Here is a 19227-nt window from a genome sequence, read left to right on the forward strand (position 1 = left end):
TCTTGGATTATCAAATTCTGTTTTAGTTTTGTCTCTCTTAGAATTAAAAATGTCGAGCAATGCGAGACCAGCTTGCTAGTAAATAAAGAAAATTTCAAAAATAGAGGCAGCTCACTGGTAAGTGCTGCTATTTGAGCTATTTTTAGAACAGGCCAGCGGGCGACTCATCTGGTCCTTACGGGCTAAAGGTGCCCGCGGGCACTGGGTTGGGGATCCCTGCTCTAACCACTATGCCACTGAGTAGGTCGACAATTATGGCACTTTGCATTTTTTGGTGTTTTTTATTGTTGCAAATACACACACGTTCTATCTACTTTAGGTCCCGGGTGGGAAAAAAAAGGCACCAGGAACGAGACAAAGGGAGAGTGGACCGATGATTGTGTGTCTAACACACGCGTCAAGTAAACTTTCAGTTTCGATCTCCGCCAAGGCAAAATAGTAACATGGACAAAAGCCTAGAAGCAGGGCGACCATTTCAGAGACAGCTACAGGCTTTAGACTTCAGTCTCCTCTCCAGCGCGGGTGTTTTTATTTATTTGTATAAATCTTAAAGTTAACTTTCAGTTTCGATCTCCAACAAAGCAAACAAGTAACATGGACAGAAGCCTAAAAGCAGGGTGACCGTTTTAGAGACAGCTACAGACTTTAGACTTCCGTCTCCTCTCCAGCGTGGGTATTTTTATTTATTTGTATAAATCTTAAAGTTAACTTTCAGTTTCGATCTCCAACAAAGCAAACAATTAACATGGACAGGAGCCTAAAAGCAGGGTGACCATTTCAGAGACAGGTACAGACTTTAGACTTCAGCCTCCTCTCCAGCGCGGGTGTACTTACACCTTTGTATACATCTTAAAGTTAACTTTCAGTTTCGATCTCCACCAAGGCAAACAAGTAACATGGACAAAAGACTATAAGTAGGGCCACCATTTCAGAGACAGTTACAGACTTTAGACTTCAATCTCCTCTCCAGCAGGGGTGTTGCTATCATTTGTACTTCCTTTTTTTGTATGGAATACATCTTCAAGTTAATTTTCGGTTTCAAACTCCACCAAGGCAAACAAGTAACATGGACAAAAGCCTATAAGCAGGGCGACCATTTTAGAGACAGCTCCAGACTTTAGACATCAGTCTGTTCTCCAGTGCGGGGCTTTGCTATTCTACTCGTATGGATTCTTCATTCATCACTACAAGCAACGTTTGTAAGTTTTACAATACAACTAAAACACTTTTTACTTGCTAAACCTTCCCATGTGTGATGTCTGTAGGAGTGTTTTCATGCATATGTTTACGAACTATCGTAATGTAATCAAGCTGGCGTTGTGAGCATTAGCTAATATGCTAACACGTCTACGAGTGTGTGTTAGCATTATTAACTTACAACTGCATTATGTTGGATTTTTTTCAGTTGCACAAACAGTAAAATCACCAAAACATCACTGTGGAGTTAGTGAGTCTGTTTAGCTAATTCTGTTTTGTTTGATCAGCCGTTTTACTGCTGTGTTACAGACACTGTTTGGAAACACTTAAGGTTTGTAAATAAACTTTTTCAGAATTCTTCAAGGAAAAAATAACTAATTTCACAACAAATTTATGTCCACGGCTTATGTTCTGGTGCGGCCCAAATATGGATTTTTTTTTTCCTCCAAAAATTCAGTGGGTGCGGCTGAAACCCTGGTGTGCTCTATAGTCCAGAAAATACTTTAATATATTTTACCGGGAATGCCTCGGGATCTCCTGGGAGGAGTTGGACGAGGTGGCTTGGGAAAGGAAAGTCTAGACTTCACTGCTTGGGCTGCTGCCCCCGCGACCCAACTTCGGATAAGCAAAACGAGATGGATGGATAGATGGACATTTTGCTTCTGGTCCTTTTTTTTTTCCATAGGTCATAAAAAATGTAAAAAATGATCGATATCGATTGATATCAAACACTTGCATTGTGATACAGTTTTCACCCTGAGACTAGACATGCTGTCACGGGCTGTCGTTTACCGTCATGCCCTGAAAAAATGACCAACATAGACGGCAACAACATGCCGTGACTGCCCTTGACTTTTTACGTGTTTATGGTCGAGGGATGTAACAGTAAATGATATTATGAAAAAATGTGCGCTAAAATTCCCGATATTTAGTAATACGTCTTGTTTTAATTACCAAATAAATGTAATTTATTAATGCATTTAGGGAACATGAAGTCAGGCACTAGCGTCGTTTGGTTTGATAATCATGGAGGACTAGCTACACAGACTTTGCTCGGCAGATTTCCCATCGGAGTAAATGGAGCTTAGCGTTTGGTTTAATATCATTTTTCCTCTCTTCCTGGAGTGTCTTTTAAAGCGCAGTGCTGTGTTTAGACGGAGACAGGTGTGGACAATATTGGAGTCACTTGTATGACACTAAAAGTATACAGCGAAGGTGAAAAACTTTTTGATGTTGCTTTTATATTCTCAATACAGCGTTCATCAGCTGCTGTGACAGAGTTAAAGCATGAGGTAAGGAAACATGCAGCAGGTGATGTTTCGTGTACATTCTCACAACTTGTTTCCAAAGTTTGTTCACTGAGATGATCACTCGTCCTTTAATTAACTGCAAACTGTATCAGTGTTCAAATAACATCAATAGTAGATAAAATGTGGTTTCATCTCATCGAACTGAACAGAGGCTGTGAGGATTGTGTATTCCATGAGAGAGGTTTCACTCTTTATTTTTGTTAGCCAAACTGTTGTACGGAACCAAGAGAAGAACAAAGCTTGTTTATTAGACTTTATCTTTATTAGCTAAACTTATTTGTGTTTTATTTTACAAACCCCGTTTCCATATGAGTTGGGAAATTGTGTTAGAGGTAAATAAAAACAGAATACAATGATTTGCAAATCCTTTTCAACATATATTCAATTGAATGCACTACAAAGACAAGATATTTGATGTTCAAACTCATAAACTTAATTTTTTTTTTGCAAACAATAATTAACTTAGAATTTAATGGCTGCAACACGTGCCAAAGTAGTTGGGAAAGGGCATGTTCACCACTGTGTTACGTCACCTTTTCTTTTAACAACACTGAGGAAACTAATTGTTGAAGCTTTGAAAGTGGAATTCTTTCCATTCTTGTTTTAAAAAACATACATGTGACAGCATCTATTTTATGTGTTATTGTGTGTAGCTCATTCATACACGACATATTTATGTTCAAACTCTTAATGGATCCGTCCAGATACAGCATCTTCATGTACATATAAATGTACATAACTTAAATAAATTTGAAAATAATAACAAAAATACCTTCCTCTTTAAAAATGTAGACATAGAGATAAAGGCATTATGAAATGAAAATTGAAATGAAAAAAAGCTGACAAGTTTATATTAATAATACATTAAAAAAAACTGTTTATATATATATATATGTATATTTGCCTCGGTGCCCTTCCAATTTTCCAATTTGCCTTAGGTGCCCTTAAATATACCGTATTTCCTTGAATTGCCGCAGGGCATATAGTATGCGCCTGCTTTGAATTACTGCCGGGTCAAACTCGCTTAGAAAAATAATTAGCGCATGCTTAGTATTACCGCCTGGTCAAATTCGTGACCTCACAAGTGACACTTCCCTGTCATCATTTTCAAAATGGAGGAGGCTGATTTCAATACTGGTAATTTGAAATCGCATAAAGGGAAGAAGATTAAGAGCTATTCAGTAGGTTTTAAGGTCCAAGCTTACATCACACTCAAATTTTTACTGCATGCCTTTGGTAAGTGCCGGAGTGAGAAGAGGTTTTAAAATAATTAGCGCATGCTTACTTTTACCGTATGCCTTTGGTAAGCGCAGGAGTGAGAAGAGGTTTTAAATTAATTAGCGCCCCGGCGGCAATTCAAGGAAATATGGTAAGTCCTACTTTAAGGCAAAACCTGCCTTGACCTTAAAAAGTACAAATTTGAGGCCCCTAACTGTTCTATATCCTACTGACTAGAACACAAACAATCATCCACTGCAGAGGACGTTGCTTCTCGGGAGGATATGAAAAGTGCCATTTGAAGACTTGCGTAAAATATAAAACGGAATGAAATCAAGTTGAGCGGCGACACGGACGTGTTTGTGCAGAATGGAAAGTGAAAGGCAGGGGAGGCGGCCGACATTAAAGTTGATGTACGATCCTGCTGCCGGAGCGCCTTTGAAGCGTGGCGGCGGGCAGGTGATTGGAAAGCGCCGCCTCTTTAAACAACGTAATGAGCCAGAGAGGACGCCACCCCACAAGCCCCTCCCACACCTTCTTCCTCACCACCTTCCATACGATGGATGTGTATTCTTTCTCACACTTTTTGCGCCCCCTGTAGGTGAAACTATTTGGATTTAGGCTGAGAGACTAAATTTGGAGTTCAATGAGAGGCGAGCGCGGACGGGAGGTCACCGCCATGTCGTTTCGAGTGTCTTCGCCGTGAGCGGACAGGAGATCGAGCACGAACGCGACTGGTGGAGTGGGAATGAAATGGTCTCTCTTTCCCTCCCCCCACCCCCCTCCTTCTTTCTCGGTGGCGTTTAAAATCAATTCATTCAGTGGACTGCTGACACAGCCCGGCCCGCAGAGCCCAGGATTTATGGCTCCCTCTAATGGGCATGCTCCGAAGCAAAGGCCTGCCGTCAGCACAATCCCGCCAGCCGAGCGTCCGCCCGCCTCGCTCTTTCGCCACGTGCGGCTTTTAAAGGCACAGGCGCACTTTACAAACACACAATTTAGGATAATGTGAAGAAAAGGACACAAGGGGGCAGGGGATAGGAAGACATTAGTTTTGCTGGGACGATACTCAAATATTTCGATACATTCAAAGTAGGAATAGGACGGAAACTTTTCCACACTGGAAAAAAAGACAGCATTCAGGGGCCAATACAATACATACTTGCCAACCCTCCCGGATTTTCTGGGAGACTCCTAAAATTCAGCGCCTCTCCCGGAAACCTCCCGGAAGAAATTTTCTCCCGAAAATCTCCCGAAATTCAGCCGGAGCTGGAGGCCACGCCCCCTCCGGATCAACTTCAGGTCTATATGTCAATATAAAGTACAAAACCCCCTTATATTCAATTGAATAGACTGCAAAGACAAGATATTTAATGTTCAAACTGAGAAACTTATTTTTATTTTCCAAATAATCATTAACTTATAATTAAATGGCAGCAACACACTGTCTGTACCTGGATATTGTACTTAAAACTTCTGAAATGGCAAGAGTGCAGTGATGGTCAACTACTGGACAGTCACCAGTTTAAAAAGAAAAATAGTAAGCAAATATAGTGATACAAAAGAGAGAGAAGAAGAAGAGTATTGTGATCGTCAATTGATTTTGGGACCGCATGACACTGTCAACACTCAGGAACTGAATACTTGGTACAGACAGTATACTTATAGAAGTGCACTGATGGAAGTACGCAGCATGTGTTCCGGAACACACAAAGAAGGAAGTAGGAATGTTTGGTTAATTTTCAGGCTGATGGAAGTGTAATCGCTGCAAAGGGAAAAGCTTCTAGAACAGACCTGGGCAAATTAAGGCCCGGGGGCCACATGCGGCCCGTTGAGCTTTTCAATCTGGCCCACCGGACATTACCAAATAATTGTTTTAGATCGTTAAGATGTAAAGTGTAGCTGCCATTATGAAATGTTTTCTAATGACAGTAAGTCTTCAACTATACTAAGTATTTTAATACTTGGAATATACATAATATACTAGTTACAATGGTCATCTAATTAGTTACTTTGGTCACTATGGAATATATCAGATTTTTGGTGGGGTTTTTTTTTTTTTACCCTTGGTGTACATATTTCACTATGTTTGTTGCATTTTGGTTGTGTTTCGCTTGATTGTAAAATATGTTATTGATATTCAGTGTTTTATCCTTCATATATAAAGGCCTACTGAAACCCACTACTACCGACCACGCAGTCTGATAGTTTATATATCAATGATGAAATATTAACATTGCAACACATGCCAATACGGCCGGTTTAGTTTACTAAATTACCATTTTAAAATTTCCCGCTGAGTTTCTTGTTGAAAACGTCGCGGAATGATGACGCGTGCACGTGACGTCTCGAGTTGGAGGAGACATTAGCGCAACACCACTTGCAGCTAAAAGTCGTCTCTTTTCTTCGTGCAATTACACAGTATTCTGGACATCTGTGTTGCTGAATCTTTTGCAATTTGTTCAATTAATAATGGAGAAGTCAGAGTAAAAAGAGGAAAGTGGGAAGCTTTAGCCTTTAGCCACACAAACACACGGTGTTTCCTTGTTTAAAATTCTCGGAGGTGAAGCTTTACTATGGATCAGAGCGGTCAAGCGAACATGGTTCACGACCACTTGTCAACCAGCAGGTTTCAGTGAGAAAATTGTGGTAAAAAGTCGCCTCTTACCGGGGATCAGCGGAACTTCTGTCGTGCTGCTGCTGCCGTGACTAATTCCCTCAGAGACTGGCGTCAAGACACCCATGGACACACCCCTCCGACTATCAGGTACTATATAATCTCACTAAAACACTAGCAACACAATAGAAAGATAAGGGATTTCCCAGAATTATCCTAGTAAATGTGTCTAAAAACATCTGAATCGCTCACAATACAATCACATTTTTTTTTTTAACTTTATTTATTTATAAAAAAATTTCTAGTCCTTTGCTATCAATTTCCTCAGTCACAAATCTTTCATCCTCGCTCAAATTAATGGGGAAATTGACGTTTTCTCGGTCCGAATAGCTGTTTTTGTTGGAGGCTCCCATTATAAACAATGTGAGGATGTGAGGAACCCTCACACTTGTGACGTCATCGTCTGCTACTTCCGGTGAAGGCAAGGCTTTTTTATTAGCGACCAAATGTTGCGAACTTTATCGTCGATGTTCTCTACTAAATCCTTTCAGCAAAGATATGGCAATATCGCGAAATGATCAAGTATGACACATAGAATGGACCTGCTATCCATGTTTAAATAAGAAAATCTCATTTCAGTACGCCTTTATGATTATAAATCCCACATTCTTTATTTTCATGTCCATTCTGGGTGTCTTCTTCAGAAAAAAAATGTAAAATTCCATTCCATTTTTTAGGGGGTCTGTCATAATGTTTTTAGCTTTCAATCATTATTGTGAGGTTTTGTATTAGTGTTCCGAAAAATAGATATACCGGCCCCCAGACCCAGTTTTTTAACTAAATCCCCCAGAGTAAAATAATTGCGCGGGTCTGTTCTAGAATCTTCTCCCATTTCTACACGAAAATCAACAACACCCGCCCCCATGTAATAGTGAGCTTGAGGAACGTCGTCATCATTTCGCCACGCGAGACGCAGGTTTTGATGGGGCTCATTTACACACCCCGCGCTATCACAGAGGCGATGTTTAAGCGCGTCTAACTGGCGGCCCCGTGTCGGCCATCTTGGAAGGCGGAGTAGATTCCAATCAGTCGCACCTGTTGATCTCCTGCCGCTTGATGAAAGTCTTTCCATAAAACATCCGAGGAACCCTGGCTTGTTTACGCTCCGATGGCGGCAGGCGGGGGGCTCATAACGCCCACCGGCTATACGTGGCGAGGAGGGGGCACGCCAGGTCAGTCATTAGCGAGCACGCTGCAGGTGATCACGAGGATAATAGTCAACTACATGCCAGCAATTAGACTAATGGAAACTGTCCCTCTTTGGCCTGGTGGGCTGCACCCTCCCGTCCCGCCAGCCCCTCCAGGAGACACGGAGTGGAGAGGAGCCATTGATCCTCGCTGCCACCTGCTCGATGGCTCCGTGGAGGCCGGCCGATGAGGGAGCGATGACGGCGGCACGGCGCTCTCAGGCATATGGAGGCTCGCCTTACGCCGCACATTAGCAACAATATGGCTGAACTGGGGGGAACCAGGCACGCATACATGCAGCCTTTATGACAGCGGGGGCGCACCCTGCACCGAGGGGGCGTCTGCTGCCTCTCGCACACTCACACTAAATGACTGCAGCCAAACATGAACACACACACACTCACTCACACACACACACTGTGATACGTGCCTATTTACGTGATAGCGTAGCAATCATGCTAATAAACTTGTCAAGCAGACGTAGCTCTCAGACGTGAGAAGAACCTGCAATCTGTCTAATGGCCAGCAGGTGGCAAATAATCTTAACACTTGATTTACCGTTAGTATTCTCATGCTGTGTCTCAATTTCACACACTTGTGTACTCACTCTGGGTCTTCAGGGGGCGTTAGTGCGTTAGCACTGAGAAGTAGCACGCAATGCAGTACACTGTCATGATGCACTCCAAACAGTAAGTGTGCAGTGATGCACACTTACCACACTTGGAAAAAGAATCAGAAGATTTAGAAGAAGAAGAAGGAGTAGAGGAAGGGTCAAAAGAGATAGAAAAATAAAAGTCAAAAGAGTCAGAAGAAGAGTTTAACCCTCGTCTTGTGTTAGGGTCGGCACCGACCCATTTTAGTTTTCAAATGCATAAAAAAACACATAAATTTATGTTTTTTGCATCAAGGCTTTTTGACTTTGTCAGGAACCTCTATTTTAACAAAACAAAACATTTTTTTTGTGTTTCACTAAATTATAAAATGCTCTGGTTGAAAGTATGAGCTTGGTGTTGTTAGGGTCGGTTTTGACCCAATTATAAAAATAAGATTTTCAAGCAATAATAACAGCTAAAACTAAACACACAGACAGCCAGCTCCTCTCCCAATCATGTGAGCTTTAGGGGATTCTCATTTTACTTTGTTATCCAGTACAAAAACAAAGAAAGACGGGCATGTCCAGACATGTGAGGTCAATTCAGTATAAAATGATTAAAATTAAAACATAAATACAATTTATTTAAGAGATGTGTTCTAATATCCCTCAGTTATAGTCAAGTAACACAACATTTTATTTATTTTTTATTTATTTATACAATTCTCTTGAGGTTCATTTTACCATTTTTTTTTATTGAAATCGTAGGGTATACTGACAAAAAACAGGCCCAATGGCCCACACCAAAAATATTAAAAACTAATATTTTCATGGATTAGGAAGCCTAGCAAGGCAACCAAGAGATAAGAAACAAATTGGATGATAGATAATTGTTTTTAGTGTATTTTACAGCTGATTTAAGACATGGGTAAAAACCGACCCGTTAACATAAGAGATGGTAACAGGAAGCTAACACAAGAGGAAGGTTAAAGAAAAGTCAAAATATCCGAAAGAAAAAGAGGGAGAAAAAATAAGTAGAGTGAGAAGAAGATTTCGAAGAAGAGTCAAAGGAGTCATAAGATTCAGAAGAAGAAGGAAAGGAAGAAGACGAGTTAGAAAAAGAAAAGTCAAAAGAAGAATAAGAAGTGTTTGATTATGAGTCTAAAGAGTCAGAAAGTCAAAATAAGAGTTAGAAGAGTTTGAAGAAGAGTCAAATGAGTCAGAAGAGGAAGAATAGTCTAGAGACGAAGAAGAAGAGTCAAAATAAAAAGTCAGAAGAATAAGAAACTTCAGAAAAAGAGTCACAAGAAGAACATTTTGAAGAGTCAGAAAAAGAAAAAGTAAGATGAGTTGGAAGAAGAGTCAAAATAGTCTGAAGTGGCATTGGGAAAGTCTGAAGAAGAAGGAGAAGGAGGATGAAAACAGACGTCTCAAGGTTGGCAAGTATGGACTAAGTACACATGTACACAGTATAGTCTTGACGAAGTACACATGTACACAGTATAGTCTTGACTAAGTACACATGTACACAGTATAGTCTTGACAAAGTACACATGTACTCAGTATAGTCTCGACTAAGTACACATGTACACAGTATAGTCTTGACTAAGTACACATGTACACAGTATAGTCTTGACAAAGTACACATGTACTCAGTATAGTCTTGACTAAGTACACATGTACACAGTATAGTCTTGACTAAGTACACATGTACACAGTATAGTCTTGACTAAGTACACATGTACACAGTATAGTCTTGACTAAGTACACATGTACACAGTATAGTCTTGACTAAGTACACATGTACACAGTATAGTCTTGACTAAGTACACATGTACACAGTATAGTCTTGACTAAGTACACATGTACACAGTATAGTCTTGACTAAGTACACATGTACACAGTATAGTCTTGACAAAGTATACATGCAAGCAGTATACTCTTGACTAAGTGCACATGTAAGCAGTATACTCTCAACTAAGTACACATGCACACAGGATACTCTGGGCTAAGTACACATGTACACAGTACTGTCTCGATTGTGTACACATGCACAGAGTATAGTCTTGACTAAGTACACATGCACACAGTATACTCTGGACTAAGTACACATGTACAGTATACTTATTGAATTGTTCCACTTGCGACACAGCATCGGTTAATAAGCTGACATGAGGATGAAGGGGAGCCTACCTGCCCAGCTGGGGGTCTCCATGTACAGAAAAGGCCGGTCTGGCAGAAGCTGGTTCTTGTGGACTCGATGGTGCTGCTTCTCCACGACGTGATCCAACCTGACAGCACAAAGAAAAGCAGGTCTTGATTTTTCAAATGCAGTGTTTTGTCTGTTAGCTTAGCAGCATCATGCTAGTGCTTCTATGAATGTTTGTTTGTTTGTTTGTTTGTTTGCGCACATCGAGCATGTTTGTTTGTGTGAGCGGCCGCTATCTTTTCTGCTGACTCGTGAACTTTGGCGGGCTGCAGGCGGGCTGCAGGCTGGCTGCGGTCCAGAACTCTGGCCGTTGAACCGCGGCGAGAGCACATCGATTGCAATCCAGCAGAAGTCCCAGCGCTCCCGCCCGCCGCCTCCTGGAAGCAGCCTGCATCTGACCGAGACGCCTTTGCTGGGACTTGTGCCAAAGCAATTTGTCATTTATCACAAGTAATTAAAAGCAATTTCTCCTCTCTTGTTGATTGGGAATTGACTAATTGTTGAGCGCGTGCAGAAAGGAGGGATGAATAAAGGAGGGAGGACGAGTTTGACATGGGAGTGAGAGGAAAAGGAGGAGCCGACATCTGCTGCTGTGATTCTCTCCACACGATTATGAAACATTCCATCCCGTCATGGCTGAATAAAATATGAGCAGCATATTGACTGCTTTTAAAGGCCACGCCAACACAGGACTGGGTGGAAACTCCGAGCGCGAGACGCTAACCTGGAGCGCGTAAATACCGACAACGACAGGGAGGGCAAACCACGGCCGAGATGAGAAGTCTGACTTTTGTCGCCGCTAACGACCTACGGAATGCTCCACTGGTTTTCCGTAGGGCGAGAATGAAATGTCCGAATTGATTGTGGGGTGGGGTGCCTTTGGGTCGTTAGTGTTGCAGGTGATTCAGAAAGGGTCAGAAGAAGAAGAGAGTCAGAAGAAAAACCGGCAGAATAATTAAAATCAGAACATCAGTCAAAAGAAGAGTCAGAAAAGGAGTAAGAAGAAGGGTGAGAAGTGAAGAAGAGTCAAAAGAAAAATTGAAAAGAAGAGTCAGAAGAAAAGCAGCAGAATAATTGAAATCAGCACAGGAGTCAAAAGAAGTCAGAAAAAAGTAAAAAGAAGGGTGAGAAAAAGAAGAAGAGTAGATGAAGAGTCAAAAGAAAAATTGAAAGAAGAGTCAAATAAAGAGTCAGAAAAAGATTTAGAAGAAGACAAACTCAGAATAAGAAGAGTCAGAAGAAGTAAAAATTAAAAGAAAAGCCAGAAGAAGGAGAGTCAGGAGATGAGTAAGAAGAAGGGTCAGAGGCAGATACAAAAGTCAGACAAAGGAAGAAGAGTCAGAAAAAGAAAAAACTCAGACAAAGAGTCTGACAAAGAAAAAAAACAAATGAAGAGTCAGAAGAAAAATAGTCAAAAGAAAAAAACAATAAGAGTAAGAAGAAGTACAAAAAAAAAGAAGGGTCAGTGAAAGAGTCAGAAGAAGAAGAAAGATAATATGACCAACTCAGATTATTAAGAATCAGAAAAATAAGTAGAATCAAAAGAAAAGTCAGAAGAAGAAGAGTCAGAAGAAGAGTAAGAAGAAGGGTCCGAAGAAGAAAAAAAATGTCACAAAAAAGAAGAAAAGTCAGAAAAAAGTAAGAAGAAAGGTGAGAAAAAGAAGAAGAGTCAGAAGAAAAATAAAAATAAAAGTCAGAAGAAAAAGCGGCAGAATAATTAAAATGAGTACAGGACTCAAAAAAAGAGTCACAAAAAGAGTAAGGAGAGGGGTGAGAAAAAGAAGAAGAGTAGATGAAGGGTCAAAAGAAAAATAGAAAGAAGAGTCAGAAAAAGATTTAGAAGAAGACAAACTCAGAAAAAGAAGAGTCAGAAGAAGAAGTGCAATTAAAAGAAAAGCCAGAAGACGGAGAGTAAGAAGAAGGGTCAGAGGAAGAGAAAAAAGTCAGACTAAAGAAGAGTCAGAGAAATAAAAAGACTCGGACAAGGAGTCTGACAAAGAAAAGGAGTCAGATAAAGAGACAGAAGAAAAATAGTCAAAAGAAAAGAATAAGAGTCAGAAGAAGTACAAAAAAAGAAGTCAGAAAAAGAGTCGGACGAAGGACAATAATCTGACCAACTCAGAATAAGAAGAGTCAGAAAACGATTTAGAATCAAAATAATTCAGAAGAAGAGTAAGAAGTAGAATAAGGAGGGTCAGAAGAAGAAAAAAAGTCACAAAAAAGAAAAAGAGTCAGAAAAATGATCAGATGAAAAAGATGTGTCAAAAGAAGGGTCAGAAAAAGAAAAAAAGAAAAAAGAAACAGAATAAGAAGAAAAGGAAGAGAAACAAAAAGAAGAAAAAGAAGCATACGAAGAAGAAGACAAACTCAGAATAAGAAGACCCAGAAGAAGAATCATCAAAAGAAGAAGTAGAATCAAAATACAAGTCAGAAGAAGAAAAACAAAAACACAAAAAAGTCAAAAGAAGAGTCAGAAAAAAAAGTCAAAAGAAGAGTCAGAAAAAGAGTAATATTAATAAAAACAGTCAGAAGAAAAGTTAGACGAAAAAGAAGAGCCAGAAGAAGTGTCACAAAAAGAAAAATAAGAGTCGGAAAAATAGTCAGAAGAAGAAAAGTAAAAAGAAGAAAAAGAAGAAAAAGAGCCAGGAGTAAAATCAAAAGACAAGTCAGAAGAAGAAAAACAAAAGAGAAAAAGGTCAAAAGAAGAGTCAGAAAAAGAGTAAGAATAATAAAAAGAGTCAGAAGAAAGTTTAGAAGAAAAAGAGTAACAAGAAGAAAAAGAGCCAGAATAAGAAAAGTCAAAAGAAGAAGTAGAATTAAAAGACAAGTCAGAAGAAGAAAAATAAGAGTTAGAAAAATAGTAGGGAGAAGAGTCAGAAGAAGAAAAAGAAGAGTCAGAAGAAGAAAAAGAGTCAGAGTCAGAAGAAACAGTGGATATTTTTGACAAAAGTGATGATTTAAATACAGACAAAAGGTAAGAGAAGTAAAACCAGGGCAGAGATGAGAAGTTGCTGTGTGTCTGGCTGACAAAGAATCGAGCGCAGCCCTCCTCAATGTCGCCGCTAACGACCTCCACAATGCTCCACTGGCTTCCGTGAGGTGGGAATGAAATGTCAGAATTGATTTTGGGGGGAAGGATGGGGCTGGGGGTTGGTTTCAATTTATGTGGTACCTTTGGATCGTTAGAGCATGAGGCGACCATTGCCGTGACGTAGAACCACCACTAGAGGGTGCACCTCTGAATTGGCACACTTGAGTACTTCCACTTGCTGCAGTCTTTCAAGTGCATATGAAGTGTGTTAAAGTGCAGTACACTGTCAGTAGTGGGATCATGTACTCAAAACACTCTGAATGTTGACTCTGCAGTGCTGGATACATCCTCAGTAGTCACCATCTCGAGGTGGGGGGAGGGACAAACAGATTAAATATATATTCTCATTTGAAGCAGGGGTGCACACAAGCCAGAAAAAAAACAAAAAACTCTTTTTTTCTTCTTCAATGATTGTATGATTGTAATAGAGCGGGAAAAAAAGCACATGACTCAAGTAGGTGAATGATGCGGACACGTTTGTTACTGGATACGATCTAATATGCTTCTGCCTTCAGGTAAGTAATATTGAACTATGTTTGATCATTGTTTGTATCAACAAATGTGCTGTTTTATTGCTCAGTGATTATTACCTATGTCTAGCTGGTGTGCTTCACTGTTGTGATAGCCTAGTATGTTTACCTTTCGTAAATAAATTGACTGAAATACAAGACATTCATATATATATATATATATATATATATATATATATATATATATATATATATATTAGGGGTGTGGGAAAAAAATTGATTCGAATACGTTGCGGGATTCAGAATCGATTCTCTTTTTTTTTTTTTAAATCGATTTTTTTTTCTTTTCTATCAATCCAACAAAACAATACACAGCAATACCATAACAATGCAATCCAATTCCAAAGCCAAACCTGACCCAGCAACACTCAGAACTGCAATAAACAGAGCAATTGAGAGGAGACACAAACACGACACAGAACAAACCAAAAGTAGTGAAACAAAAATGAATATTATCAACAACAGTATCAATATTGGTTATAATTTCAGCATAGCAGTGATGAAAAATCCCTCATTGACATTATCATTAGACATTTATCAAAAAAACAAAACAATAGTGTCACAGTGGCTTACACTTGGATCGTATCTCATAAGCTTGACAACACACTGTGTCCAATGTTTTCACAAAGATAAAATAAGTCATATTTTTGGTTCGTTTAATATTTAAAACAGATTTACATTGCAATCAGTTGATAAAACATTGTCCTTTACAATTATAAAAACTTTAAAAAAAAAATCTACTACTCTGCTAGCATGTCAGCAGACTGGGGTAGATGCTGCTGAACTCCTATGTATTGAATGAATACAGAATCGTTTTGAATCGTAAAAATATCGTTTTTGAATCGAGAATCGAATCGAATCCAAAAAAATTGATGTATCGAATCGTGACCCCAAGAATCGATATTGAATCGAATCATGGGACACCAAAAGATTCACAGCCCTAATATGTATATATATATATATATATATATATATGTAGGTGTGGGAAAAAATCACAAGACTACTTCATCTCTACAGATCTGTTTCATGAGGGGTTCCCTCAATCATCAGGAGATTTTAATGGAAGCATTCACATACAATGGTTTATATAGAGCACAGAGTGGGTGGGTACAAGCAGGCGTAGGGTGTGGTGATTGGCTCATGTTTTACCTAGGAGGTGTTTCCGTCTATGGCGGCATGTTGAAATGATTTCACTGCGCTTGTTGAGAGATGATAGATCTGGATGATATATAATAAACAGTTTCTCTTTTAAGCATAGGTTGCATCTTTTATTACCACTGTTGTAAGGTGTGCTGGATGCAAGAATTTGCCATGTTATTGAATATTCAACATTATTGTCTTTGAGGTTCCAAATGTGTTTGCTGAGTTCTGTAGAATTCTGCAAAGTCTGGTTTCTAAAGGAGGCGTTGTGATTATTCCATCTTGTTTTGAACGCTCCTTCGGTTAATCCTACGTACGTGTCGGATGTGTTAATGTCCTTGCGTATTACCTTTGCTTGGTAAACGACTGATGTCTGTAAGCACCTTCCGTTGAGAGGGCAATCAGGTTTCTTGCGACAGTTACATTCATTATTGGTTTCAGAGTCGTTTAGTCTGGGGGTAGGCAGTCCTTTTGCAATTGCTTTGTTGTGGTTTGAAATGATTTGTTGCATGTTATTCATACAGCTGTAGCTCAATTTAATGTTGTTCTTGTTGAATATTTTTCTTAGGGTGTTGCCTTTGGGGAAGTGTTTGTCGATCAGAGTGAGGAACTTGCGGCCGATGTTGGTTGAGACGTCTTTGCTGAATGGCGGATTGTACCAGATGATGTTGTTTCGTTTTCTGCTCTTTTTTGGTTGGTTTCCTGGGGTGGGTTCATAGGTGAGGGTGAAGTTGTATCCGCTTTCATCAAGTGCTTTCTGGTACGGGGGGGTTGCTTGGTCGAATTGAGCTTTGCTGGATGACAGCATCGATAGTCTTTTATTAATTCCGGTAGGTATTCTTTTCGTGGTGGTGGGTGGGTGGTTGCTGTCATGGTGCACGTATTGGAGTGTTGTGTTGGGTTTCGTGAATGGTTGGTAGCTGTTATTTCTCAGGTTGAAAGTGACGTCGAGGAAGTTGACGGTTTGCTTGTTGGCTTCAATCGTGATCCGTAGGTCGTTTTCTTTGAAGATTTGGCATATGCGCTTCTTGGTGTTCTCGCTGCTCCTTGGCGAGGCGCGGCACACTGCCAGTCCATCATCACGGTAAATACCAAGGTTCAGGTTGAGGCTAGCAAGCTGGGAGAGGAGGAAACTCCCAACGAGTTCGCACGTTTCTGCGCCGTCAAAACTCCCCATAGTAACGTCAAATGTTGAATTGTTCTTTTTTTGCCATGGTGTACTGTTGTGGATGAGTATGGAGTTCTTTGCGTGGATGATGATGTTTCTTTCGTTGCCTGTGATTGAGTCGTAGTCCGAGGCGAAGTTTAGTGCTTGGGTCAGTAGGTCTTGCGTGATGGAAGGGTAAAATTCTTCGATGTCGAAGGAGATAAAGTTGTGTTGTTGTTTGTCTTGGATGTTGTTGAACCATTTGATTACTGCTGCTGTATTTCTCCATTGGTTGAGTAGTGTTTTGTCCTTGATTTTTGCGTTGATTCTGTCCAGGATTATTTTGCTGATTTTTCCTATTTCGGATTTACCCACCCACCACCACGAAAAGAATACCTACCGGAATTAATAAAAGACTATCGATGCTGTCATCCAGCAAAGCTCAATTCGACCAAGCAACCCCCCCGTACCAGAAAGCACTTGATGAAAGCGGATACAACTTCACCCTCACCTATGAACCCACCCCAGGAAACCAACCAAAAAAGAGCAGAAAACGAAACAACATCATCTGGTACAATCCGCCATTCAGCAAAGACGTCTCAACCAACATCGGCCGCAAGTTCCTCACTCTGATCGACAAACACTTCCCCAAAGGCAACACCCTAAGAAAAATATTCAACAAGAACAACATTAAATTGAGCTACAGCTGTATGAATAACATGCAACAAATCATTTCAAACCACAACAAAGCAATTGCAAAAGGACTGCCTACCCCCAGACTAAACGACTCTGAAACCAATAATGAATGTAACTGTCGCAAGAAACCTGATTGCCCTCTCAACGGAAGGTGCTTACAGACATCAGTCGTTTACCAAGCAAAGGTAATACGCAAGGACATTAACACATCCGACACGTACGTAGGATTAACCGAAGGAGCGTTCAAAACAAGATGGAATAATCACAACGCCTCCTTTAGAAACCAGACTTTGCAGAATTCTACAGAACTCAGCAAACACATTTGGAACCTCAAAGACAATAATGTTGAATATTCAATAACATGGCAAATTCTTGCATCCAGCACACCTTACAACAGTGGTAATAAAAGATGCAACCTATGCTTAAAAGAGAAACTGTTTATTATATATCATCCAGATCTATCATCTCTCAACAAGCGCAGTGAAATCATTTCAACATGCCGCCATAGACGGAAACACCTCCTAGGTAAAACATGAGCCAATCACCACACCCTACGCCTGCTTGTACCCACCCACTCTGTGCTCTATATAAACCATTGTATGTGAATGCTTCCATTAAAATCTCCTGATGATTGAGGGAACCCCTCATGAAACAGATCTGTAGAGATGAAGTAGTCTTGTGATTTTTTCCCACACCTACATATTGCGCTCTACCACGGTATCGAGCACTATTCTCTGGATAATCCAATCAAGATATATATATATATATATATATATATATATATATATACACACACACACACACATATATATGTACATACAGTATATATATATGTATACACACACACATACATACATATGTACACATACTGTACATATATATATATATATATATATATATATATATATATATATATATATATATATATATATATATATATATATATATATATATATAAAAATCAAGGTTTATCCGTTATACAGTGCTCAATACCGGTGTGGAAAAAACACAGAAGATATTTCATCCCTACAAGTCTTAAGAGCAGGGAAACCTGCAAAACAGGCTTTTAGGGATAACATTTTTTGTTGATGTTTTTTTTTTCCCCTGACTTAACGTATATATATATACATATATATATGTGTGTGTGTATATATGTGTGTGTGTGTGTAGGTATGTACAAACCCCGTTTCCTTATGAGTTGGGAAATTGTTAGGTGTAAATATAAACGGAATACAATGATTTGCAAATCCTTTTCAACCCATATTCAGTTGAATGCACAACAAAGACAAGATATTTGATGTTCAAACTCATAAACTCAATTTTTTTTTTTGCAAATAATAATTAACTTGGAATTTCATGGCTGCAACACGTGCCAAAGTGTTCACCACTGTTGTTACATCACCTTTTCTTTTAACAACACTCAATAAACGTTTGGGAACTGAGGAAACTAATTGTTGAAGCTTTGAAAGTGGAATTCTTTCCCATTCTTGTTTTATGTAGAGTTTCAGTCGTTCAACAGTCCGGGGTCTCCGCTGTCATATTTTACACTTCATAATGCGCCACAAATTTTCGATGGGAGACAGGTCTGGACTGCAGACGGGCCAGGATAGTACCCACACTCTTTTTTTACGAAGCCACGCTGTTGTTACACGTGCTGAATGTGGCTTGGCATTGTCTTTCTGAAATAAGCAGAGGCGTCCATTTTTTTTTTAAGATATTTTGATTGATTGAGAAGTTTATTGACATCTTACAGAATTGAATCCAAGTAATGCTTTTAAAAGGCAAATGGATGGCACAAAAAGCCAAAAGGCTTGTTTCCATTGTGGTGCATTAAATATTCACAACATTCGATACATTCAATATTAAAAGATATCTAAAGTGTAACATGTATATAAAAAAAATAGTTGAAAAAATAAATACAATATGTACATATACACAGTATTCATGTCAGGTGATTTGAAAAACAAAATATACACATTTTGACATTTTCCTATATAAATATAAGATCAGTACATCGCTAACATTGATACCGGATAGATTACCATTATTGTCGCAATTTTTATCCATCCATCCATTAACTACCGCTTATTCCCTTTTGGTGTCACGGGGGGTGCTGGCACCTATCTCAGCTACAATCGGGCGGAAGGCAGGGTACACCCTGGACAAGTCGCTACCTTATAGCAGGAAATTACTCTTATTATTTTCATTACATTGATTGGGATGATTAGACGA

General features: G+C 39.5%; 1 protein-coding gene across 7 annotated transcripts in view; it reads right to left on the reverse strand.

The window, feature by feature from the left end:
* LOC133556071 (RNA binding protein fox-1 homolog 3-like) overlaps window positions 1-19227 on the reverse strand; it is a 981253-nt gene that overhangs the window by 511256 nt on the left and 450770 nt on the right. For all 7 annotated transcript variants that reach the window (XM_061905676.1, XM_061905681.1, XM_061905679.1 and 4 more), the window contains one exon: window positions 10376-10473. In XM_061905676.1, the coding sequence (XP_061761660.1) occupies window positions 10376-10397 (22 nt within the window). In that variant the 5' untranslated portion in view covers window positions 10398-10473. The remainder of the gene's footprint in view (window positions 1-10375; window positions 10474-19227) is intronic.

This window comes from Nerophis ophidion, linkage group LG07 (genome assembly GCF_033978795.1).
Source record: "Nerophis ophidion isolate RoL-2023_Sa linkage group LG07, RoL_Noph_v1.0, whole genome shotgun sequence".
NCBI lineage: Eukaryota > Metazoa > Chordata > Actinopteri > Syngnathiformes > Syngnathidae > Nerophis > Nerophis ophidion.